The following is a 27,680-nucleotide window of genomic DNA, read 5'->3' as shown; positions in this document are numbered from 1 at the left end:
TATTCTGCTATTGATTCCTCCCAGAGAATTTTAAATTTCATTTATTGTGTTGTTCATCATTGTTTGTTTGCTCTTTAGTTTTTCTAGGTCCTTGTTAAACGTTTCTTGTATTTTTTCCATTCCATTTCCAAGATTTTGGATCATCTTTACTATCATTATTCTGAATTCTTTTTCAGGTAGGCTACCTATTTCCTCTTCATTTGTTTGGTCTGGTGGGTTCTTACCCTGCTCCTTCATCTGGTGTGTATTTCTCTGTCTTCTCATTTTGCTTAACTTCCTGTGTTTGGGGTGTCCTTTTCACAGGCTGCAGGTTCGTAGTTCCTGTTGTTTTTGGTGTCTGCCCCCAGTGGGTAAGGCTGGTTCAGTGTGTTGTGTAGGCTTTCTGGTGGAGGGAACTGATGCCTGTGTTCTGGTAGATGAGGCTGGATCTTGTATTTCTGGTGGGCAGGACCGCCTCCGGTGGTGTGTTTTGGGGGATCTGTGAATTTATTATGATTTTAGGCAGCCTCTCTGCTAATGGGCTGGGTTGTGTTCCTGTCTTGCTATTGTTTGGCATAGGGTGTCCAGCACTGGAGCTTGCTGGTTGTTGTGTGGAGCTGGGTCTTAGCGTTGAGATGGAGATCTCTGGGAGAGCTTTTGCTGTTTGGTATTACATGGGGCTGGGAGGCCTCTGGTGGACCAATGTCCTGAACTCGGCTCTCCCACCTCAGAGGCTCAGGCCTGACACCCAGCCGGAGCACCAAGACTCTGTCAGCCACTTGGCCAGGTATGTGGGGAGTTTCCTGCCTTTGGGGAAGTCTGAGGTCTTCTGCCAGCATTCAGTAGGTGTTCTGTAGGAGTTGTTCCATGTGTAGATGTATTTATGATGTATTTGTGGGAAGGAAGGTGATCTCCACGTCTTACTCCTCCACCATCTTGAAGGTTCCCTCCTGTTTTTATTTTTAAAGTTTAAGTCAATAAAACCCCACTAATAAAAGCATCCTGTCTGTCCCTCCACATTTATTTCCTCACCCAACAGAGCAAATGACTGAAATGCTCGTACTACTTTGGCACCCAAAATGGTGAAAATTCAGTATTCAATATATAAGTTGGAAACACCCTAAAATGAAATCCATTCGGTCAGTCCACCTAACACAAATAAAATAGTGGTGTTGGGAAAGTTGGACAGCTACATGTAAATCAATGAAATTAGAACACACCCTCAAACCATCCACAAAAATAAACTGAAAATGGCTTAAAGAGTTAAACATAAAACATGACACCATAAAACTCCTAGAAGAGAGCATAGGCAAAATATTCTCTGACATAAATTGTACCAATGTTTTCTTAGGTCAGTCTCCCAGGGCAATAGAAACGAAAACAAAAATAAACAAATGGGACCTAATCAAACGTACAGGCTTTTGCACAGCAAAGGAAACCATAAAAACAACAACGAAAACAAAAACAAAAATGAAAAGACAACCTATGGAATGAGAGAAAATATTTGCAAATGATGCAACAGACAAGGGCTTAATCTCCAAGATATACAAACAGCTCATACAACTCAACAACAGAAAAACAACCCAATTGAAAAATGGGCTGAAGACCTTAATAGACATTTCTCCAAAGAAGACATGCAGATGGCCAGTAGACACATGAAAAGATGCACACCATCACTAATTATTAGAGAAATGGAAATCAAAACTACAATGACCACCTCACACCAGTCAGAATGGCCATCATTAAAAAGTCTACACATAACAAATGCTAGAGAGAGTGTGGAGAAAAGAGAACACTCCTACACTATTGGTGGGAATGTAAGCTGGTGCAGCCACTATGGAAAACAGTGTGGAGGTTCCTCAGAAAACTAAAAATAGAATTACTATATGATCCAGCAATCCCACTCCTGGGCATATACCCAGACAAAACTATAATTCAAAAAGGTACATGCACCCTTATGTTCATAGCAGCACTATTCACAATAGCCAAAACATGAAAACAACCAAAATGTCCATTGACAGATGAATGGATAAAGAAGATGTGGTACATATATACAATGGAATACTACTCGGCCATAAGAAAGGGGGAGGGAAGGATTGGGAGTTTGGGATTAGCAGATGTAAACTATTATATATAGGATGGATAAACAACAAGGTCCTACTGTATAACACAGGGAACTATATTTAATATCCTGTGATAAACCATAATGGAAAAGAATGTTAAAAAAAGAATGTATGTGTATAACTGAGTCACTTTGCTGTACAGCAGAGATCAGCACAGCATTGTAGGTCAACTATGCTTCAATTAAAAAAAAATAATAAAGTTTTAAAGAAAACAAAAAAAATAGGTTTCTATCATCTAAGAACCATCAAGATAAAACCTACCAAATTACTAGTAGGGGATGATTTTTAACAGCACAAGCTGACATGAGAAATGGCAGGAGAATATGCATCACTGGACAAGTCCCTGCTGGGATACACAGCTGGAAAAATGCAAACACATACCTTCAAAAAATCCTTGGTAAGAAAGCAACAAGGTTATATTGCTACAGAAAAGTTTATTTCTTATATTTGCTCACCTACTTCTTGATTCATTTGAAACTAGTGAGCAATTAATTAGTTCAAAGGAGCAAGAGGCTCCAATATACTGTTTCCAACATCTCATGAGTTTATGCAACTGGGTGCCTCATCTGATCCACTCTTCCCGGATGCCCTCTTGCCCTGATTCTCACCTCTAACTAGTAAGAAATCGAGGGTGGAAGCCAGACTGCCTGGCTCTGAATCCTGGCTTACTTACTGGGTTAAGCTTGGATAAGTTTCTTAACCTCTTTTGCCTCAGCTTCTCCATCTATAAAATAGGAATAAAGCAGTACATATTTCACAGAGCTGGGTAAAATGTTTAGAATTGTGCCTGGCACCTAATAAGCACTATAAATTTTGATATTATTTTTCTTGGACACATGTTTATGTAGTATATATTAAGTTTATATTTGCAGGTTTTTTTCATTACCATGTTCAAACTTAAAGCATTAATTTGAGTGACGCTGGGGAGTACCAGTTATTTATATAAATTTGTAAGAAAAGTGCCAAGTATCCAGCAGATATGCAAAGAATACAGACAGACAATTCACATAAGAGGCAACACAATTAAACAGATATGGGGAAAGGTTCATTTCAATAGCAATTAAAGAAGTATAAATTAAAACCAAGGAATCTTTTTGTTCCCATTAAATTAGCAAAGTATTTAAGAATATAACTCCTATTACCAACAAGGTTATGATTTAAAATAGGCCTGTTTATGTTACTGGTAACAATGTAAATGGATATTACCCTTTTAGTAAAGAAAATGGCTTTATGTATCAAAAGTCATGAAAATGTTCATGCTCTTTGATCCAGTTTCATATGATTTCTGATGGCAATAAAATCAAAGAAAGAAAAAAAGTGTATATATAAATATGTACATTTAGCACTTTTTGTAAAAGTACAGTACTGAAAACAATTTAATATTCAACAATGGGGCATAAAGTATAATGATACGTCATAAAGTAGTCGATAAAAGTATAATTATAAAACAATGTAGGAGCATGAAAAACATGAAATGTTAAATGAAAGACCACAACAAAAATGTCATCAACACTATGATGGAAAAAAATATTTATACAATTAGACAAAGACTGGAAGGAAACAGAGACAATAAATATATATATATATACTTGGTTGAGGGAATATGGGAAACCATTTTATTTCCTTTACTGTTATAAATGTTGTTTATACCATATAAATAGGTACAACTTCACTATTTCTTTTGCCCACCTGCCCCTGAATTCTCACTAAATGAATTCCCTGTGACCTGGGGGTGGGGACAAAGGGAAACTTCTGTCCCCTTGGTATGTACCACTCTGCTAGTCAGCCACGTCCTCCTGTACTGTGACCTGTGATGGAGAGACCATGCTTGGTGGGAGGTCCAGGCACTTTCAGGAGGGTGAAAGCTGCTCTGTGCCAATGCCTCCTAAACTTAGCAGAGTGTGGGAAGATCAAGGACACTCGTCTGAGATCTGCCTCAGGGACTGTGACCACAGCCATCCAAAGAGGCATTCTTCAGACAGCCTAACCCAATGGCGTCAGGTACAGCAGTTTAAGTGATTTCACACGAACTCTTAGGGCAAGTAGTGGCAAGGTAAGGGATAACTTATTTTAACATCTCCAAGGGTAACGATTTCCCAAGCATTTCTCCATGGCCCTGTGTAAGAAGCCTAGATCCAGCTAAGACCAGCCCTGCTAGAAGGAGAAGCAAGCTTATGCTAAGGGCTACATTTTCATTCCAAGACCACTTCAACCGGAGATTGAGTTTGCCACCCAGATGTTTTGCTATGCTTCTTCCCCATCTCCCCCAAGGGCCTATTCCTTTAAGAAGGGGTAAGCACATGGTGGCTGAATGTTTGTTATTAAATTGCATTTTCGGTGGGATAGGGGGTGGGTGGGAGCAGATTCAATTCACTCACAGCTCTTTTATTTTCATTCTCACTGCCTGGGGCCAGTAGTTCCAATTAAAAAGCAGGGGGAGAGGGAAGGGAAGGCAGGTTAGAAGGTTGGGGGGGGCGGGGGGGGATTTGATCATTTGGCTACTGGAACACCACCAATAAAAGGAGGCATCACTCTGGAACAAGGTCTTTTAATTGCTGAGGGTTTACCCAGCACAGTGAAAGCCTGGCAGGTGGCCTCTAGACACAGATCAGCCATGAGTACTGGAAGGGGGGTGATCACGAACATCTCTGGAAAAGTGGGAGAGGAAGGGGGTGGCAATTGCTGGGATGTGTTCTCCATACTATTCATAAAAGGAGAGTAAAAGGAGTTTCAACTTCTTCCTTTGAAATCTTATGTAGCCTCTCACTGGAGAAAGAATGGATATGAATAAGTTTTTAAAAATCATTCAGCAATTCCTGACTCTGGAGGCAAAATGGTAGCCGGGGGAGACTGCTGGGGTTAAGTCTGGCCCTGCCACTTTATGTGACCCCTCGACACCTTACTTCATCTGCAAAGTGGGAGTGACCCGTCTGATAGGGACACGGAGGCATATGCCTGGCTCTTAGGAAATGTTAGCTCTTGTTATTATTTCAGCCAGAACAATGACGTGGTTAAGGGTTTAGACTCCAGAGCCGGACTCTTCACTTACTGGCTGTGCAAGCTTGGGCAAGTTACTTAATCCCTGTGTGCCTCAGTTTCCTCGGGGGTAAGTGAATAATACCTACCTACGAGGGTGTGCTAGTATTTGGAAAGCACTTGAAACAGTGCCTGCTGCGAATTAAGTGCTGTCTGTTAAGTAAATAAATTTTATAATTACTATTCCTACTACCTGGGTGTTCAACACTAGGACAAGGGCAGAGGAAAGAAACAGCAGACAGACCAGTGCCAGCTTTAAGAACAAACCCAGAAGAAACTCTGCAGAAACTCCAGCTTTGAGTGTGTTAGTTCTGATGAAGCAATCAACTGTTGATTCAACGTAGGAGCAGGGCCTCCCCTGGGGCCCTCCGCACTGTGGACAGTGTCCCCTGGGTGGCCACATCTGTCAGGGCCCACCATGCTATGTGTGCTGGCCAACAGGCCCCGTGAGAGCGGACAGAGGGGAGACGGTCAGAGGTTGCCCGGTCCTAAAAAGGCTGCTGCAGAAAGAAGTGCCCAGCACCGCCAGGTAGGCTGACAAAGGGAGTGCCACACACCGCCGCCGTGGGCTGCGCGTCTCAGTAACGCTGGCCACTGTGGTCAACTCTCGGGCTGTCCTACAGCTGGACAAGGGTGCCCTGCACCTGTGGGCTGCACTGCTTTCAGGAATGCTTTCTTTGGAGGGACACCTGCTTCACTGGACGGTGGAACAGATGGCCCGAGCCTCTTGGATCCCGGGGCTTCCAGCCCCGAGGCCGGGCCAGCATCTGCAGACTGCGGGTCTGGTGCAGCCCCTTCCCACAAGAGCCCAGCCGCAGACCCACCAGCCATCTGCTCCGGCGCAGACCTTTGTGCCCCTCAGAATGTTCGGCTAATTAAAGCGATTACGGGGGGCGCACACGGGGCTATTCTTTCCCAGCAGAGGTTGCTGAACTGATCTCAGCAGCCTTAAGCAGATTTTTTTTTTTTTTGTAAAAGGGAAAGTCCTGCAAGCCCAGAGAGAAGAGAAATTTATTAAAGCAACAAAGCTCCCGCAGCACACTGAGCCCTGGTGTCCATTTTACAAGAGCAGCGCACTTAAGTAAGCACAGGAAGTCTCTGCAGAAAAACAGGATCCGTTTAGGAGATACTTACGATGGAAACCTTAGGACTTTTAAAAACACAGCATCTATCTCATAGTTAACTAACAATCCTAAATACTGATAAAGCCCGTGCTCTGGGCAGGGAAGCTAAGTGCACCCAGCAAGGCTGGCTACTGTTTCTGCAGCGACACGCTTCTTAGGACTTCATCTCCCCCTCTCCCGCATGTGAAGGAAGGCAACGGGGCGATGAAAGGGGGCCTGACAGCCCCGCTCCCAATCTCTCTATTCTGAACCCAGGGACAAGCTGCTCAGTTGCAGGGCTGTCATGACTAGAATGCAAATCAGTTCCTTTATCTTTAAAAGCAGTTAAGAGCTACAAGTAAGTGTTGGGGATAACAAGAATCGATGTATGACTTTTAAGTGCACACACATTTAGATGAGTCCCGCTACGGTGCCAAACAGCCTTCAGTACCGCCAGTGTGAAGAAATGCTGAATTTCAAGAAATCTGAGACTTAAGCCTCTTCTACCAAGGTTGGGGACTGGTTTTGTTTCACTGGATTTTAAAGTCCTTAAAGGAAAGGGATTCTTTCATACATCTGCTTGTGGTATCCTGCTTATCAGAGTTGCTCTCAACAGATAGTGAATACTGCTCTCCTATTTGAAAAATACTTAATGGTATAGTTGGAAAATGTTACTATTATCATTAAAATTAACTTGTTCACTTTTGATGTGTTGTCGATTTTATTTTCTAGTTGGAAAATAAATACTAGAAATTGTTGACCTGCAAGGAGGTGAGAATGAGGGCTAGACTCCAAGGGAACTTCCTCTGGGGCCAAGACAGGAGGACTTAGCAGAACAGCAAAGGCTGAAAGTCTGAAAGCTGAATCTGTGTTAGAATGAAAACATCTTATTAGCTTTGAAGGGGCTTCTTTATATCACTTTCAAGTGATTTATAGTTGCTTCTTGAATGAGTGTTTCATCTCTGAGAATAGCCAGAGATGATCTAATAATACTCAAGAAATATAAAGGGAAACACTGGAATTCCATTAATAAAAAACCTATCCTGATGATGTCATATTATTTGATGGAAACAAATGGCATCAGTAATGAAATTGCTTACTTTGTCAAGGACTAGAACAAAAAATGTAACGGGCGAGTAATTGGAAAATAGGTGCATTTCAACTACAAAAGCTCTTAGAAAAACTTCTCTCAGTCATTAAGAAGTTTGCGCCAGAATGAAATCTTTACTCTATACAATGTAAATGAATAATTTATGAAGTTCAACCGCAAAGTTATGCATATATGAAAATGGAAATAAGGGGGACACAAGTCAGTTTCGCACTTCTGGAAGAAGATTGATTTTATGGAGGGCAGTAAAATCAGTTTGGGGGTTCTTTGTGTTTCTGTTTTTGTTTTTAAATAATGACCACTCATCCTCCTACCCTCACAGTCCGACACAAGGGCTTGGTTTGCTTGTCCATTCTCCGCTGAATGAAGCAATTGGCTTTAACTTTTCTCTCAGGTCCTCACTTAAACTGCATGGTTTTGGCTTACACTACTATTGTCTACAGTTGAAGAAATCATTGTTTAAAGCCTCTGGCTCTTGATAAGAATCTTACTAGACCCAATTTATTCCCTGTGGAGGAAAACAGTTAACAAGGTATCCCCTGTTTTGAACAAGGGCAGAAAGCAAAGTGGCCCTGCCCCAATTGTATTCATTGTCAACCTTTCCTACCACGCCTGAGTAATACAGAATAAAACCAAGAATTAGTTTTGTTTTTGTCCCCGACTTCCAGCTACCCTTAGAAGAAACCCTTATAAAATTCAAGGTCAGTTCAGTAGCCACTGCATATATGGGGGGCGGGAATATATACTCTTCAGAATCTAAAAACTCCAGAATGTGCCCTTTGTTAGTCTGGATTAATCCAGAATAGAATGTCTAACTGAATTGCCTTGAGTGAAAATGATCCCACAAACAAAGAAAAATCACCACTTTCCTTTCAATACCACCCCAGATGAGAGGTCAGACTCCCAAGGGATCCATTTGCCAGGTAAACACAGTAAATTGGAAGGTGAATGCACATTTCAGCCAGACAGTGGAACCCACCTGTCACTTGTGAACTAGCACATTTTGCTTCGGGGTTTCTAAATGAAATTCTGAAATACACATATTAGTGCTGAAAATTTAGCAAGATTACAGTGGTCTTTCCCTGTACAAAGGCTTTATGGCCTTGTAAAGTAAACTTGGTAGGGGAGACACACTTAATAGTTATGTTAGATATTTTCTGGTTCATCAGGAAAGAAACTGACTGAATAAAGACGGGGGGAGGGGAGGGTGGAGATGATTAAAATGTTTACAATTTATGTTAGGGCTTTAACATGCAGACTGAAACAAAAGTCGAACACAACCACCTAACAAGGTTAAGACTTATATATTCTATTCAGCGGATGAGGCCAAAGCGTGAAGCACTTGCGATCCCACAGTCACAACATGGGTTCTCACCCAAGCCATCACAATGGTGCACCATGAATGGTCATGGGGGGAGTTCCAAACTGCTGTAACTAAAGAAGACTGGATACTCACATGGAACTTACGTTAAAAATTTAGGTGCTTGAAAGCAACCTCTACAATAGCATCACTCTTACTTGCCTTCATTTCTGTTTTCTTGGATGAGGCAGAAATGGTGGAGTTACAAGTAGACTACAGAGAATCATGACTACTGAGAATTACCTATAAATTTATTGTACATGGGCTTCCCTGGTGGCACAGTGGTTAAGAATCTGCCTGACAATGCAGGGACATGGGTTCGAGCCCTGGTCCGGGAAGATCCCACATGCCGCGGAGCAACTAAGCCCGTGTACCACAACTACTGAGCCTGCGCTCTAGAGCTCGCGAGCCACAACTACTGAGCCCACGTGCCACAACTACTGAAGCCCGGGAGCCTAGAGCCCATGCTCTGCAACAAGAGAAGCCACCGCAATAAGAAGCCCATGCACCGCAACGAAGAGTAGCCCCTGCTCGCCACAACTAGAGGAAGCCCGTGCACATCAACGAAGGCCCAACACAGCCCAAAATAAAATAAATAAATAAAAATTTGTTGTACATGTGGGAGAAGGCCTTCCAAACAAGGATGCATAAAGAACATCGTGAACCACTAGTCCAGGAGCCTAGGAATGAAATGTCCACTCTTAGCAATTCCCCAACTCTTGAACAACCCCAGAGGGAAGCAGGGAAGGGATTACTCTTTTATCCCTTCAGATGACTGTCTGCTCACATATCCCTACAGGATGAGTTCCTAGAAGGAAGCGAGCCACCCTGAGGACAGCTTGTATAGGTGGCTTGTGACACCATTCCATTGCACTGCACCCCTCCCAAGTCCTCAGATACATGAGATAATTACTTGATTCATCTTAGGGCTGAAATTAGTCTCCTGTTGGGTAGCAACAGCCAGACTTCTCCACAGACCTTCTGACAACAGATTCAGGTTCTTTGGTCTTCAGGAAAAATGAGGCCTGTCTGAGGACAGGAGAAACTGCAGTCTCAGGGCAAGCTAGGAACCCCTAAGCCAGGACCCAGGAGTCAAAAGAAACCCACAATCAAACCAAGAAGGCTTGTCTCCAGCTCCCCATCTCACTACTCCTCATGAAATATTCATGTCATGGGAGACCCAGCCCCCTCCCACCTTCAATACTGCCCAGCAGCACTGAGATGAGGTATGAGTCCCTGATCACAAACACACCCAAGGAAGAAATTCTTTTTTTTCTTTTTTTTGCGGTACGCGGGCCTCTCACTGTTGCGGCCTCTCCCGTTGCGGAGCGCAGGCTCAGCGGCCACGGCTCACGGGCCCAGCCGCTCCGCGGTACGTGGGATCTTCCCGGACCGGGGCACGAACCCGTGTCCCCTGCATCGGCAGGCAGACTCTCAACCACTGCGCCACCAGGGAAGCCCAAGGAAGAAATTCTTAACACCCATGGGCAGGAGACAAATGGGCCTGAAGCAACCAAAAGGGAGAAAAAAAGCCAGAAGTTCAATAAAGAACTCCTGACAGGTTCTGAACTCCTTGTAAGTTAAGAACAAATAAATCCCACAGTTCATTGAGAATCTTGCTCTCCTCATCTTCCCCACCTGAGGGCCACTCTAGAATAGGGAAGATGACCTGGCACTCCGCTGAGCCCTAGGCAGCTTCTGTAGAAGGGAGGAGGGTTTCTACGGCAAGGCTATGCTGCCCAGAGCGTGAACTGTGTTGGCCAACTGAGTGGCCCTCAACCGCTGAGGCTACTGCAGAAACTGGCCAGGAAACAGGAGCGCTATCTTGACACAACAGGATGCAACAAGACCGACGCTGAAGAAACTATGCCACAGCCCGTGAGGGCAGCGCATGTGACCCATGGCCATGGTTACTGCATGAAGCTGGGGCTGGCCCTTCTTACTGCCCAGAGGAACATCAAAAACATCACACATGGGTCTATTAACTTTGTAAAATGATGAATCAACTTGAAAACTGACAGGCTCCATTCAGCTAGCAAAACACTTCATTTTTAGGCAAGAAAGCAGCTGGATGAACTTTGGTTTGAGTCCACTTTCAGCAATTAAAAAAAGGGGGGGAGGTAAAAATGTGTTATGTGATTCTACTAGAGGCTTTCTGGTTGGGATATAACAGACTCTCAAAGTCAAGTCAGTAGAGTCCTTGGGGAGAGCAGACACAGAGATAAATGACTCTCTACAGCACTCTATTTGCTCTCTATTGATGGTGGGTCGTTACATTAAAGCTTCTGTGGCTAGTGTCAAAAGGTCACACTTGGGCTTCCCTGGTGGCGCAGTGGTTGAGAGTCCGCCTGCCGATGCAGGGGACATGGGTTCGTGCCCCGGTCCGCGGGGATCCCACGTGCTGCGGAGCGCCTGGGCCCGTGAGCCATGGCCGCTGAGCCTGCGCATCCGGAGCCTGTGCTCCGCAACGGGAGAGGCCACAACAGTGAGAGGCCCGCGTACCGCAAAAAAAAAAAAAAAAAAGGTCACGCCTAAGAGGTTTCTGGAGGAGTTAGGGAAGCTGAAGTTCATTGGGGGTGAAATGATTCTCCCAACATACCCTCTCACTAAGACAAAAGCAGCAAGATTTTGCCCAGACTCAGGCCTCAACCCTTCATTTTATTTACACATAAAACCAAAGCCTCACTTTTTAAACAGTACATCTCCCTGGAAATCAGTAAATATTAGATTAAATAAGGATAAAAGAAATATCCTGCCAGCAACAAAATCAGCTCTGCCCAAGAAGATTTCTGAGTATCCCCAGGTGGTAACTAGAAACTCTCTTCTCAAAAAAACAAGCAACCATTTAATTTGTGAGCACCAAGTAACAGTGCCTCAGGTATTGAAAATAGTTGGAGAAAGGAGATACTAGACTTAAAGGTGTTTTCTGTATAAGAAAAGCTTCCCCCGTAAAGTGTTGAGACCTATTTTAACCATTTTTTTCACAGAGAAATGTCTCAGATACATTCCACACTCTTTAGGGTTATGAAACAGATTTAATGTTATAAAATGATACCCTTCCTGATAGCAAGATATTATGAACACTGCAATAACTGAAGTATGCAAATTACTTGCCTCCCTGAAATAGTACATATAACACTTTTGTGCATGTGAGTCTATGTGTTTTCTGGGGAAAGGGCCCTACCTAAATTCTCAAAGAGACCCAAGAAAGGGTCTCAAAACGACTGAACCAAGATGGGAAGTAGCCTCTGCCCCAGACCCATTGGTCCCCAGTGCTGTGATGTTCTAGGCAATGTTTTCCTTTTTGCTTCTCATGGTCTTTCTGTTTTCAGCTGTCACTTCTCACCCGCACCACTCACACCATTTTTGTGGTTTCTGTCTCCCTTCTCCCCTCTAGCTGCTTTTCTTCCTCTCTTCTCACTCACATTTCTGCCAGTGCTCCTTTACTTCTATTGTGAGGATAGGTATCACTGGATTTTAAAAAAAAAGGTGATCTGATCAGCAGACCAGTCACGTGTCTTCTAACTCGCAGTACTTGTGGTTGTTTTCATTTTTGCTCAATACTTGAGCCCTTTCCAGTTACCTTTGAGTTTGTGGGGTTTGTAGGTATCTTTGGGTTTGTGAAGATGCCAGATGTCTGACTGCTGGGGACATTACTGGAGCAAGCTTCTTGCAGATTTCAGCAAGCTGAACATGGACTTGAGACAGCAACAAACACTCATTCCCCCCCCATCAACCTACGATCTAAAGACTACTTTAAGAAACTTGAGGCACTTTGTCTCCTTCCCAGCTTATTATGAGCATCTGAAGTATCTGCATCCCCAGTCTAAGCTGGGATTTACAAGAAATATTTAGAGCTTGCTCAGCATGGCACCTTCAATCATGTTCTATAAATGGTATGCTGGTAAATGAGCCGTAAAGAAACAAGAAAATGTCACTGCTTCTCCTTAATTGGTAGATTATAGCACCATGTCAAATGGAAAGAAGGGAGATGAGGGAGGCAGGGTAATCTCTGACTGCTAGGGAGCCAGACATGCCAGGTGGGACAGAACCACTAAGAACCCTGGTAACTGCCGGGCACTGGGACAAGGATGAAGTTGCAGAGCTGCTTCGTCCCACCACAGAAGACAAGATGCTGGCTCTTGAAATGCCTAACCACACTGCCTTCATTTCTTACCTGTCACGGCGGCTGTCTTATAGTCTGCGGGGAAGGAGCTGGTTAGCTTTTTACGTAACTAAAAATAACAGTGCTGTGGAGGAGAGAGATATTCCCAAGAAGAGCTAGAAGTGGCAGACCTCAGATAGTATAAAAATAACTGAATTCAAAAATGTATAAACATAAAGCATGCACAGAAAGGTCAGCTCTCCAAAAGTTGAAACAGATGAAACGTATAAACAACAGAAAAAGTAGTCACATATATCCAAAAGGCAAGTAATAAGATCAGCAAGTAGTTGAAAAAAATGGCTGAGAAAAGCCATAAACCCCTCAGTTCTCCTGTCTCTGCACCACTGTGATGTGGCTATCCATGGCTATCCACACCTGTGATCCAGAAGGATGTGCCTGTCCAATTTCTTACCTCACCGCGGTCGCTGGCTGGGATGTGTGAAGGCCTTGCTTCTTCATCGAGTGGCTCAATCACTGTCACCTCTGCAAATTCCTCCACGGATCCTTGAAACTCGGGTAAGGACCTTCGTCCATAACGCTTCCCACCTCTAACATATTTGGGCTGAGCTTCGAGAGTGCAGTCTGGGCAAGGAGACAAGAGTTGAGGCCACATTACATGACAATCTCAGCCCCTATCTGACACACAGCCTTCGGACACAGCCTCTTATACCAGCCCCAAAATAAACCACCACCGTTTGCCAGTTGCGGTGGACGTGGGCGTATATGAGCCAGTAAGTCAGATGCAGAGCACAGCTTCTAATTCCGAATGATTTATAGCACCCCGAGTATATCTCAGCATGTGGTGGGAGAGATGAGGAGCCAGCAGTGAGGGATTTGTTTAAAACTAGGGAATTAAGATCAGGACAAAGCAAGCGGTCATATGTGTTCTTCTGTTTATTAAGCTCTGTTTTGCAGACAGAGGGAACAGGAGAGGGAAGGATCATACTACCAGAGACATGTTGGAAAATGATGATTAAAAAGAACACCTTATCAGCACTGTAAAGTTAGCATTCACACCAATTAGTCTGGAACACACCCCTCTAGTACCTTAGTGAGTCCTTTGTTAACCATCCCACTTTCTGATCCATCAGACAAGCAGGAAGACAGAACAAAGAAACTGACACAGTGGATCCTAATCAATTAATGACAGCTCACTGTTCATATGAAACTTGTCATCAAGATCTCATTATAAAATTAAAAGCTGTGGAACAAAATAGCAAACGCAAAACTGCATTAAGAAAATAATATATGATGTTCTTTTCTCTTCATGAGCTTTGTGTTGTACAAAATAAAAGGAATGTGTGTAAGGGGAAAGTCATCTCTTGACCCTGAAGGACTTCAGCGTTCAGCAGAACATGTCTCAGGTTCAGCCTTCACCACCACCCCACCATCATCACCACCAACACCACCAACACCATCACCATCACCACCACCACCACCACCGCCACCACCGCCACCACTGCCACCATCACCACCACCATCAACATCACCATCACCACCACCACCACCACCAACATCACCACCACCATCACCACCACCACCACTACCACCGCCATCACCACCAAAATCACCATCACCACCACCACCATCACCACCACCACCACCACAATCACCATCACTACCACCACAATCATCACCATCACCACCACCACCACCACAATCACCATCACTACCACCACAATCATCACCACCACCACCACCACCACCATCATCACCACCACCACCATCACCACCACCACCATCACCACCACCACCACCACCGCCATCATCACCACCACCACCGCCATCATCACCACCACCACCACCACAATCACCATCACCACCACCACAATCATCACCACCATCACCACCACCATCACCACCACCACCACCACACCACCACCATCACCACCACCACCACCACCATCACCACCATCATCAGCACCACCGCCACCATCACCACCACCACCATCATCACCACCACCATCACCACCAACATCACCACCACCACAACCACCACCACAACCACCATCACCACCACCATCACCACCATCACCACCACCACATACTAACCTTTCTCTACAATGGTAGCTTTAGAGCAATAAAATAAATACTTCACTCATTAGAAATGTCAGCTTAGAGACACACTTTTTTTAGCACCTTGAACAGAATTAGGAGAACAAAATATTCCATTAAAATATAAAACTGGCAATGCTTTGATTTCAGTTCTTATCACTCACATGGACATACTGTCTCTCTGGAGAACATAATATGTGTTCTGTTTGAACATGACAGTCTTAACAAGGTATGTCTGAACTCAGACATGTAGATTTTTAGATGAGGGCTGTACACAGATCATCAAAACAAGGGTAACTGATTAGATAAGAACTAAAAGAACAAAACCTTTCCTTTATCACCACTGAAACCATGTTGGGGGTAGCTATTACTTTGTAGTCTCCCTGGGAGGACTGGTGATCCTGCGTGACTAACTCTGTCCTCCCCGCTCCCATGCCCTTCCTCTGGGATAAGCTTAGGTTTCACAATTGTGGTCAGAAACATCCTGAAAATGCTCGGCAGAGCTCAGAGTGAAGTATTTATGCTTGCTCTATAATTTCTAGCAATATTTATATCCAAAGTTCCAGCCAAGTCATTTTATTAGGTCGAGCGATTCTCTTACAGGAAGTGTTCAAGCATACAAAAGTTATATTGAAAGTCGCATGCATATTTGAAGGTACCTTTTATCAGAAGACAGTGTGTCAGCTTGTGAGCGTTCAGGAGCGGCCCAGACACCCGAGCTACTTGTTGGCAGCTGACACCCACAGATGCTAGTCAGATAAAAGGCAATGTAGAACCATCCTTAATTTATTACATATTCTTAAATTTTAGTGGCAGACAACAAGATACACCATTAGTGATGATGGGGGTTTGGAAAAGATTAAAGGGAAAATGTATAACGTCAGAAAATGGAACGTGGGATTTTCCCGGTATGAGAACATAAGTCATGGTCTGGGGAAGGAAGTGGCAGAGGAACTCTGAATGCATGCCGCACTTTTTCAGAGGAAAAAAAGCAGTGGGGAAAAGCCACAGTCTTAAAACAAACAAACAAACAAAACCACAACCCACTGTGATTTAATCCAAAATCCACCTGTGGATGAAATATTTACTACTAAATGTTTCATGCTGTGTAGGGAGCAGTGGTAGATTTGAAATAGCTCTTTTTCTAAGCAATGAAAGATAACAGACTGTGAAACATTAGGGATCCTGTGGAGTTCTGGTTTATTTATACACTTACTTATTTTTGCATTGCCAGGAACTTTAAATTAATTCTTAAAACTCGAAGTTAATATCTTTCACAGAATGTGCATACATCACAAAGTCAATTTCTAGAGAAATCTATTAAAATGTAGAATCTTTTTGAATAAAGATATTAGCACAAAGGAAAAATGGGGCATTAAAGTTTCCTCGTAAGAAATTTCACAACACTTCCATACAATAAAGAATTAGACTAATCACACCAATTACAAATAGTTATATTTTAGACTTGAACACACTCCTACAGCCTTCTTTTATTTAGAGCATCAGCCTCATTGTATTTACAAGATAAGAAGGGGAAGAAAGGCATTAAAAGTAAGGAGATCCAGAGAGAACATTCATGGTCAACAGCCATTGTTGTGCTAAGCCTTTGAAAACTCCAGCGTTCTCCTGATGAATTTCAAGCAGGGCTTTACAAGTGCACAGTAGCAGTCCACCAAACAGGAGGCCTTCGTGGGGATTTCAAGACACTCCTGCCCACCCAAATTAAAGAATGCCTTACCCCTCCCTTACCATGCCCAACAAAGACTTGCCAAACCACAGCCCTGGGGCAAAGTGTCTTTACTTTAATGGGCACATCCAGATGTGATGTATGTATTTCAGGGGTTTAGCCTGGAACAATTTTATCTATGCCAGATAATATAGGGTTATTTAATTTATTAAGAAATGAAATTATTTACACACAGCTTCCTTTAACATAAGTGTAAGTAACTGCACCGATCGTAAGCTCCAAGGAGGGACATGAAATGCCAGCGGAAAAAAAAAAACCAAGATATAAAGGACTGCTTGTACTTCCGGTATTTTATTTCCTTGAATGTATATTTATGATTCTACCTAGATTGTCAAGCTTCTGAGCCAGTTCCCCTTCTTTCCTATTTTCCCTGTTTGGCATCACTACATAAAAATACAAATGAGCTTTGAAGGAAAGCAGACAGGCCCGGCCTGCCCAGAGGAGTCTTAGACTCCTGGAGCCCCTGGCGAGCTCACAATGAGACGCACCAAGAAGAGAAACTCCAGAGGTGTGATCATGTTCACTTTCCAGAACCAGGATGAACCACAGTGCACATGTATGACTTGTGACCAGAAGGTCTTGCACTTACAATAAAAGAAAAATTGAAATTCAATGTTAATGAGGATGACCACTTGGCACGGGCCAGCTGCAGCCAGGGAAAACAACCAGCCCCCCACCTGTCCCTTCGCCTCTCCCTCCCTTCCCCCCTCTAACTGAGCAGGGCAGTTCACACTCTGTACTCTCTCCCAGAACTGCCCCAGCCACCTGTGTGATGTGGATGGCCACTTGGAACACGCAGTTCTTCCAATGACCAAAGGCGAAGCAATGAGGACCCAAGAGGAAGGTGAAATCGTTACCCAAAAACCTCAACACTATTTATTCCATCAACGTTTTTCTTGAAAAACACAAGGCTTAGGACATGGGATGAGGTACCATCCTCAGCACATACATGGGAAGTTAGAGGAGAGTTTCAAAGATGCACTCCAGTATTAGGTGGATTCATTTAACTTATATCTATCAGACACCTGCCGTGGGCAAAGCATTCTATCATACTTGTGGAGGGATAAGATGGATATTGTTAACACTTTTTGATTCAAACTTCCCTGTTTGACCTGAGGATGCTTCCAGGGTGAAGAAGAAAGCCCTGCCTTTATGGTGCCTGATCTTCCTGTTTTGGAATTGCTCATGTAGACCCCCTTGCTTTCTACTTCCCTTCCTGCCCCATTTCGTTAACCTGGGAAATCATTCCCAGAGACCCCACCCCCTTCCAAAGGACCTGGGCACGGGGGATCATCTGAGGCCCTGTCTATACTACATTTCTGCTGAACTCACGGGATTCCTGAAACCCCTCTGAAAATAAGGAGTCAAAAATGAAGCACGTGTAAACCGCAGGACAAGCCCCCCACGAGAGGCAGTCACGCAGCAAATGAGCACCACCAGCCCCACTGCACCTGCCACCTCCTCGCCTACTCTGAACGCACCGTTGCACAGGGCTTACACAGTCAGAGTGCAAACCCACACCTGATACTAAATAAGAGAAAAGGGAAGAAAAGAATCAAATCAAAGAGAAAAGGGAAGAAAAGAATCAAATCAATTGTTGATCATCAAATTATCAACACAGAAGGAGACAGAGAGATCGAGACCAATAGCAAGGGAAGGGGGTGAGGGACAGAAGACAGGCAGAGAGCTGGAGGCCTATGTGGGGATGGGGGAGGGGAAGCAGGAGGAACTGATGGATTGGGGACCAAGAGGTAGGAGAAGAATGGAGTGAGGGGCCAAGAAGGAGAGGAGAGGAGGGTGGAGGTGAGTTGGAGAAGTAGAAAGAAGGGATGGGGAGGGAGATGTCCCAAGGAAGCGAGGAGAGAAGAGAAGCCAAGAGAGAATGAATGACATAAAAAGAGACACCCGGAAAGCCTTTGGACACTATCGGCCATTCCTTCTGCCTCCCAGTGTGCCCCGCCTCTGCAGGGACCGTCAGCAGGCAGGCTCCCCACCCCAACACTTAGTGTGCACACAGCCCTTGCCAAGGCAGCTGCTTCCCAGCCACTAGCACCCCACTCCCCAATCACGCCTCTCTTCCAGAATCTTCACACGAGATGCAGAGGTCAACTGGAGCTTTCAGGTCCTCCCCGGATGCAAGGACAGAATTTTAGGAGCAGTCTTCACATCATTTCTTACCAATCTGCGTGATGTTTCCTGCACGAACACAGGGGCTTCTGGGCACAAAGGTAATAAGGTGGCTCTGATTAGCCCTGCCTGGAAGGAAGCATCGAGGGGAAGGTTAGCACCCCGCAAGGGTGCTGAGGATGGTGGATGGGTGTGGTCTGGCAACCCCCAGGGCTGACTGGTCTGATCAGATGGTCTATCTAAGCCCTAGAGCAGGTGAAGGTCCGTCAGTAAGAAAAACTCTTCGAGTTGATAATGATGATGTGATTGTTCCCCAACCTTCTTCCCAGGAGGATCGGCCTGCCTGCATCTTGAGCCATTTGGGGGATAAAGGCAGAGATTCACTTATCACCTAACTGAGTCCTCCCCATCGTTCAAGGCTCAACTCAAAACTCATTTCTTTCAAGTAACTGCTTGGCGCAAGTTTCACGGAACGTTTTTTTCTGTGAATTTAGTGCGACCCATACTGTTGACAGCTCCCGATTTAATAACGATCACGGTCATATTTTTCTAAAAGCATCTTACATGTTAGAATTACCTACCCAGCTGGACTGAATGCTTTCCAGGGCAGCAGTGCTTCATGGAAAGAGCCTGTGGGCTCTGCATTCAAACAGACCTGGACCCTCTGTCCTTATCAAGGTGAGGAGGACCTAACGTCCTGAGGCTTGGTCTCCTCATCCGGAGGAAGGGAATACAACAGGAGTTCCGTGGGGCAAGGTCACTATTCTGTCAGGTAGTGTCCTCCCACCCAGACTCCTGGGGGTCAGCGGTGGCTCAAAGCCAGCAGAGCAGAGTCAGGGAGAGCCTCACAGCCCCCAGTCCCGCAGTAGATTCCCTGACCTCATCTGTCGCCATGGGTGAGATTACTGGCGAACACACAGTGACGACATCCAGTCTGTCATCTCAGAAACTGAGGCTGCCTCCGACTCATTCATGCCCTAATTTTCTCTTCCTTGTCATCTCCTTTCCCTTCATCAATGGGCTGACATGAGAGGACACACCAATTCTCTAAGACTCCCTGCAGAAAACTACCATTTTCATGTCCCCAGTTTGGAAACCTTCTCATACACTGGAATTGAAATAAACTTACATCAGCACAACTCCCAAGCAAACTGTTTCATTATCAACATTCGCACCAGCCCTATTTATTTAATTTTAAATAACAGGAGTATCTTTTTTGCACATACACATATTTTTAAAAGAGTGCCTTCTTACTCCTTGTAAAATCATAACAATAAGTATTCTTCTATAGGACAGCTGAATAGTTGCTTAGTCTTTGATTCCACAGATACATTATAATTTGCCTAACCAAAATACACTGTCAAATATTTATTCTTGAGATATATATATATAGTTTTGGGTTTGTTTTTTTTTTACTATTTTAAATGACTATCCTTACACACACATCTTCATGCACATCCATAATTATTTCCATAGCATAAAATCTGAGAGTGGCATTGATTGGCCAAAGGCATTTTTATGGTATTGTTTTACATGATTCTAGGAAGGTTTTATCAGTTTACATGACCACCAGTGGGCGTGAACGTTTCCAATTCCCTCTGACCTTAGGAAATGGGTCCTCACACCCTCTTTTGATAGTGGTGGTGGTTAGTGGTAGTGATTTTACCTTACTTTTAATTTTTGGAGAAATTTTCTGGTGCTCACTGTTAGCATCTCATACATACCAAAGGAACCGAGGACTAAGCCCTTACTCAACCAGAGAGAGGACAAGAGAACACGCCTGTTGGGCCATCTGTGTATATCTCCTAAAAACAGGGTCCTCAGCCAGAGTTCAGTTCAACTCTGAATACAGCTGCAAACACAAATCTTCAATCACTGCAAACCAGGATCTAGCCCACTGTCTGGCCATGAGACCTGCCTTGCTGAGTGAATGAAGAGATATTTGTTTATTATATTTATAGCTTCCCAAAATATAAGGAAAATAACTAGAAATAGGGCAGTTTCTGGAATCAGTAATGTTTATGACCAAAAAAAAAAAAAAAGAAAAAGAAAAAAACAATCATCTGCCGTGCCTTTTTTTCTAATGATTTGGTTTTTCCAAACCTGAGTTTTCCCTCACCAAATAAACAAAGGAGAGATATTTTACATTAACCGCATGAGGGAAAGAAAGAGCTTCCTGCATTATGCTAACATCTACTACAGAACACAAATCTAATGTAAGATGCATCAAACAAGGACAAAATCTCTGGAGAACAGATCCAGACAGCATGTTGGTACCACGTAACTTAGAGCCTGTGCCAGCATCTCCATTATAAAAATTAAATTGTACACATAGACATGAGGGAGCGACGCCATCGGTGACGTTAATCAGTTTGGAATTTACAAAGGACTCTCTACATCCCCAACCCATTTTTCTGACCTTATCTGAATTTCAGTACTTTTCATTGTGTACTATTGTTGTTTTAGGGAAAAAACTCTCTCCTAGGGGTCTTAGAATCATACACATCAGCATTAAAAAGATGCTGGAAATCATCTAGTTCGTACCCGCTAATTTTAAAAATAAAGACACTGTACCGCAGAGACGTTACAAATGGCACAACCCAAGACTACATAAATAATGACTTAATTCCATCTCCTCTGACATCCTATTATAGCTCTGTGTTTGTATTATTTATATACAACTGCCTTTTATTAGAAGAATATGAAAGCATGAACTATACTGGGCATTTGTCCTTAGGAAGCAGACCCTTATAGTGTCAACTTATGTTGGGTGAAATTTTATAGAAACACAAAGCTAGCTTTCTGCTAAATGTAGATGTCATTTAGATATTAGGAGACAACACAACTGAATCTTGGAGCTGAATGGATTTTAAGTATTTTCCAGCACAACTACTTTCACATACGAGGCAACTGAAGACCACAGAGGTTGTGACGTATAAGGCCACCAGATTAGAGGAGCAGGGCCGGTATTTTGTAACTCCTGGTTCAAGGGTCTTTCTACCTCATCAAGCTGGATTTTCTGTATTACAGTCAGGTGCAACACCTGATATTTTTAACTTATAAAAATCTTGGATGTTATAAAATATCAATTCATGACCCACTCAATGTCTAAGGCTGTGCACCATGGCCCTCCGATTTTTGCAGTCACCTTCCATAGTTGAAGAGTAACCTTTTCCCTCAAAGTCTAGGAGGTCCACTGATTTGAAAAGGCAAGACAAAAATACAACAGCCCTGGCCCCTTACGGCAGAAGATGAATTAAGTCCTGAACAGCCAAATAATGTCACTAATGATCAGGTGAAACCTGCTCTTATTTGCTCCTTCCTTCTGCCTCTGGCCGCCTGTCAGAATCTTTCCGGCCAGGCTGCACTGACTGAGGACTGCTGCCCCCAGCTCATCCATCTGAGGGTTAACATCCTCAAGCCAAAGCCTCCTGGAGTCCCATCCCTTGGTGATACAGTGTCAGCATCCTCCCCTGCTACTATCTGTGAGACTTCAATTAAGCCACATCCCTCTTTGAGCCTCAATTTGCTCATGAATAAAATGGCAGCATTTGCTCCAGCCCTACAATCATATGGTCTATGAGTTAAGGGAGAGTTATTTTCATAAAGGGGAAGGAGGGGGCGAACTCAAGGGGCCTCTCGATATACAGCATTTGAGTCCTGATTCTTCTTTCTCTGTCTTTCGCCAGCCAAGCCAGACAGCCTATGGGGGTGGAGTCACATTTTCAAGTGGGTGGGAGAACATCTGAGTGGAAAGCGATGCACGATCCCCAAAAACAACTGGAAGGGCCAGGGAGCGATGGGCAAAAGATAGAAGAAGCAGAGATTCTCAGGAACAAAGAAGGAATGACTCCCAGCCTCATATGAGATAAAACACTCTTAAGGCACAGGCTCAATCCTGGATTTTACGCTGCCAGGCCAAACCTTAGGAAGTCGCATACACGCTGGATGAAATGCTATAATTACTTTGCTGCTTCATTACACTGATTTGGGGCAGCTCAGTACAAAGGTTTGCTGCAGCCCACCCAAAGGATGGAGCACACGGTGACCTATAAAACTCCCTCTGCGTGTCCCCCTGGAAGATTTGTCCAAATGATGGCCTCAGCCTGCACAGCACTGAGGCATATACATAACTCTGAAACTACCGCCTGGAGCTGAATTCATAAACCTTACTTCCGAGCTGTTACCAAGCTCAGCCAGCCATTGTCTACCTCCCCATCATGCAGAGCCCTCTATGGGGCACCCTTCACATTTGTGGTCACATCAATCTGTACATTTATGATGACACTTTTCTGGCAGGTGATAGGAGAGGTTTTGAAGAAAGAGCAGCAAAAGGACCACATGAACTAGTGGTAGCACTGCCTGTTCCAAACCCATATTATGGTAATACAGAAGAACACTTAACTTAAGCTTACGTTACCTATGCTCACATGAAATAAAATAGATGTGGTAATGTCACCATAGCTCTAGTCAGGGTCCCTAGATCTTGCACTATTGTCATCAAGATGACAACCTTGGGGCTTCCCTGGTGGCGCAGTGGTTAAGAATCCACCTGCCAATGCAGGGGACATGGGTTCGAGCCCTGTTCCGGGAAGATTCCACATGCCACGGAGCAACTAAGCCCACGCGCCACAACTACTGAGCCTGCGCTCTAGAGCCTGCGAGCCACAACTACTGAACCCATGTGCCACAACTACTGAAGCCCGTGTGCCTAGAGCCCGTGTTCCACAACAAGAGAAGCCACCGCAATGAGAAGCCTGCACACCGCAGCGAAGAGTAGCCCCTGCTTGCTGCAACTAGAGAAAGCCCGCGCACAGCAACGAAGACCCAACACAGCCAAAAATAAATAAGTTAAATAAATAAATTTTTTTAAAAAAAGATGACAACCTTGATTTCAAATTTTTATTTATTTATTTTTGGCCGCGGGATCTTAGTTCCCTGACCAGGGATTGAATCTGGGCCCCAGCAGTGAAAGCGCCAAGTCCTAATCACCGGACTGCCAGGGAATTCCCAAGATGACAACTTTAAAAAAGTGAAACTGCCAATAAAATGTGAGACCCCATAAGAACAAAAGTCCATGTTCCAGCAGTGGTCACCTACAGAAATTCTACTTTTTGTCTGGAAAATCTCTAGAATGCAGTAACCTCCCTCCTAGGCCCACTGGGGGCTTGCAGAGAGCTCTGGAAAGCCTCAGAGTTGGCAATAACCTTAGCAAAAAGGGGGAGACTCCATCTGGAATCCAAAACACTGCTAAATGCAGAGTTCACACATATGACACAAATCTGGGGCATTTCAGAAGATACGATGAAGAACTAGATCACCAGTGAGGATGAGACATGAGTTCCCATTGGTGCTTCTTCTAAATAGGTCACACTGAGTGACTCCTTACAGTGACAAACTGTCAATGATTTCTCCTCAGTCTCAGCACTGGACTATATTTTTAGTGAGCAACTCTATGGGTTACACACACTGGTAAGATCTGTAGCCACCACCACAATCAAGATATAAAACAGTTTCATCACCCCCCAAATTCCCTTGTGCCCCTTTATAGTCAACCTCTAATAACCTCTAACAACCCCTAATAACCTCTAACAACCTCTAACAACCCCTAATAACCACTGATTATTTTTTTATAAAACCAGACTGTATTATAATATAAATTCCAACACTGTTTTAGACTTCCCCTTAAATATTTACCATATTTCATTGATTTTAAGACATAACCTCCCCCCACACACCCCTAGATTAGAATATTTTGAAATTATTATGTGTCTTACAAACAATGGCATTTTACCATTATAATTGAGAATAATTTTTCTTTTTAGAGGTATATAAAACAATTGTGTCATAATTTATGGTGCCTTTAAAAAAATCAGTGAAGTATAATATTAAGTTTTTCATTTCATAACGTTCATTGGATACTTACTATGTGCTAAACGTCCTATTAGGCACTAAAAGTACAAAAATGAATAAACGTGGACCATAAGGAACTATCACTCAAGCGGAGATAGAGAAACAATTATAATATAATGTGATAAGGTCTGTAACAGAGGGCTATCCGCTCAATAGGACTGAATAAAATTATCTCTTCATTGGCCAACCTTCTTCTTTCAGACAAAACTCCCCCCCAGTTCATACCGTTCCTCGTTCACAGGAAATGAGGGGGGAGGAAGTACCATCCAGCCCCACTCTGCTCATTCCTAGAATGAGTTTTGGCCACACCATCTGACACATCTCCTAGGAACAATCCAGTGATTTCTTCCACAATTCGCTGCTGTGGTAGAGAAGGCTCATCGTAGTGGGCAACAGCTGCAAGGCTTTTATGACCATGTCAAAAGACCAAAAATAACCACTCAATCTGTGGGAGGCGGATGCCCCAAAGCTTTCACAGACATGCTTCAAGGTCCCCAAATTCTTCCCTGGACAAATTTTAAAGCAGAAGGAAGAGAGGAAAAGTTAGTGTGCTTACCTGGTTCTTGAAAGTGTTCTTCATTTGATAGAGTTCTAGACAAGATAAGTATTAATGCTTCTTTAAATTGGTCAAAATGCACCTAAAAATAAACAATTCAAAAGAAATTCAAAATAGTTTCCACAGCCTTAAGGAAGCAAATCCATCTACAAGGTTCCAGAACCATTTGTTAGCATCTGACAGCCTTGAAGTGAGTCGTATAACCTGTTTTTGTTCCTTTTTTTCTTCATTTCTCTAAAGCACTAAAGGGAAAATAGGCTGATCATTTTACACGCCAGTGTCACCAACACTAATATCAATATTTATTCAACCCTGAGGGGGAAAACTACACATCAAAACCCTCTTTATAAACTCAGAAAAAGATAGGTTTTGAATTCTTAGCTCCTTTAATTTTTCTAAACAAGACCGGAAGAGAAAGATGTTAGGTTAGGTACTAGGAAAAACTTTCCAAGTAAATGATCCTCTGTAACAATGTCCCAAAGATGCTTTCATCTCTTAAGATATTCTAGAAGAGGGGAAACTACCTTTCGAAGATGACTTGAAATACAGTCTTGCTTGAGGCAGGAATATGTTATATATTTATCTCCCAAGGCCCCTGTAATTCTATAAACAAATAGAAATCAATAGCAAACACAAAGAATAAAAGAACCTTGGGAAGCATTCTCCTGAATTCTTAAAAATACAATTACCTTGACTGAAGTAGGAAAGAACCTGAGTTTCACTTAAGTGAATACTCAGAATTGGGATATTACTTTGGTTAACGGGATAAAATAGTTTTCTTTATGGTCAAGTACATTCTTCTATAACTTAAATTTACATGATCTCACCATGCGGCAGAAGGGAGAGATGGTATTTCTTCTCATCATAATTGTAGTTTAATAACGTGGTGCCTATTTATACAGAACCCTGTATGTAAATACAAAGTTGGTAAATTTATAACTTGTGCTGCTATGGGTCTCTTTAGACATCATTACAAAACGTTGCCTAGGAGATTAAATATAGTGACAGATAAAAACCACTTCTGAATTAAATGTGGAAAAGCAGCAAACCTTGTTAGTTATCTAAACAACGAAGGAAACCAATCATATGTCTTATTCACGCAAATCAGTGCAAAGGAGAGGAATCCACTGAGATTCACATGTCATAAAATAGCATATGCTTGCAGTTTACCACTCTCTCCCAAAGAATATGTGATTTCTCTACCACATTCATTTTGATTACTTGAAATTGCTTTCTAAAATCATATTCCTTTAGATCACACAGACTAAAAGTCAGCATATTTGTGCAGCCAGAGCAGAAGTCTGTTCAGGAAGGGAGGGCATCTGCTAAAGAGCCAGGGTGGTACAATCAGTGAAGGACTAAAAGATTACAGAATTATAAACTGTGCTAATTAGGTTTCATAGCTGATGAATCACAGAGAAGCCTGGGGGAGGAAGGAGAACTAGGTTCCGCCAGAGTCAGGGATGGGCTTCAGGCACCGTGGCATCCAGCTTCAGTTACCGGGGGCGAGGCCATCTTCCCAACCAGCCGGCCCACAAACAGCACCTACCCAAGCCTCTCCCACTCAGGGGCATCTCCCACCCTGGCATCTACTATTTCCTACCAGAATCAGGCTTTCCTCTTAGGGTGGGCAGGAGAAGGGTGAGGAGTGAAAGCTCTAAGCTGGGGCAGCTGGGTCTAGGTCCTGACTCTGGCTCAGCCTCTGTGAATTGGCTCAATTACCAAACCTCTCCAAGTTTTAGTTTGTTCCACTTGAAAAATGGGTTATCTAACAACTCATCTTTATGATTCACTCAACAGATATTTATTGGGCCACTGCTATGGGCCAGGCCCTATCCTAGGCCCCGGTGATAGAGCCGCCATGGAGCACGTAGTCTCAAGAACTGTCACAGGGAATCAGGTAGGTACTGCTAAGGGCACTGCATGTATTTTATGTTATTTATACTACCGCCTCCCTCATAGTGGCTTTAGGGAGATAAAATGAGAGTTATGGAAAGTGTCTAGAACTTTCTGGGACTTGCTAGGTAGTCAGCAAGTGGTAGTTAACACTACTAACAGGACTAGTAATGGGGGTGACTGTTCTCACCACTTTCACAGAGAAACAGGGCCATATTTCAAGCAAAGCAACTGGCCATGAGAGTGACCCAACCAGCCACGTGGTAGGGCGGGGGTGACAGCAGGAGGCCCAGGAGCCTGCCTCCCCCCAGGACCTGTGCAGCTGGCCAGCATCAGAGAAATGGATCCGGTCTGCTGTGTTCAGGGACCCCAACTCCGAGATTCTCCTCTCCCTTAGGGTATCAGTGGACACAACCCAAATGAAACCAGAGTCCCTCACTGCCACAGTAATGAGTTGAACAGAAAGAGGCTCCTGTTTCAAAAGGGACGTGGTTGCCTTGAGACTTCCACAT

General features: G+C 43.7%; 1 protein-coding gene across 9 annotated transcripts in view; it reads right to left on the bottom strand.

Moving 5' to 3' along the window:
• Positions 1–27,680, bottom strand: part of NIN (ninein) — a 104,928-nt gene that overhangs the window by 59,867 nt on the left and 17,381 nt on the right. For all 9 annotated transcript variants that reach the window (XR_014296334.1, XM_082647872.1, XM_082647873.1 and 6 more), the window contains exons 4-5: positions 25,273–25,354; positions 13,287–13,456 (exon numbers count right to left, since the gene is read on the bottom strand). Coding sequence is in view for 8 of the 9 variants with exons in the window: in XM_082647872.1 (XP_082503998.1) it covers positions 13,287–13,456; positions 25,273–25,354 (252 nt within the window). In the remaining variant the exon portion in view is untranslated. The remainder of the gene's footprint in view (positions 1–13,286; positions 13,457–25,272; positions 25,355–27,680) is intronic.

The sequence above is a fragment of the Grampus griseus genome, assembly GCF_964374135.1.
Source record: "Grampus griseus genome assembly, chromosome: 2".
Taxonomy (NCBI): Eukaryota; Metazoa; Chordata; class Mammalia; order Artiodactyla; family Delphinidae; genus Grampus; species Grampus griseus.
This window is presented reverse-complemented; position numbering and strand designations above follow the sequence as displayed.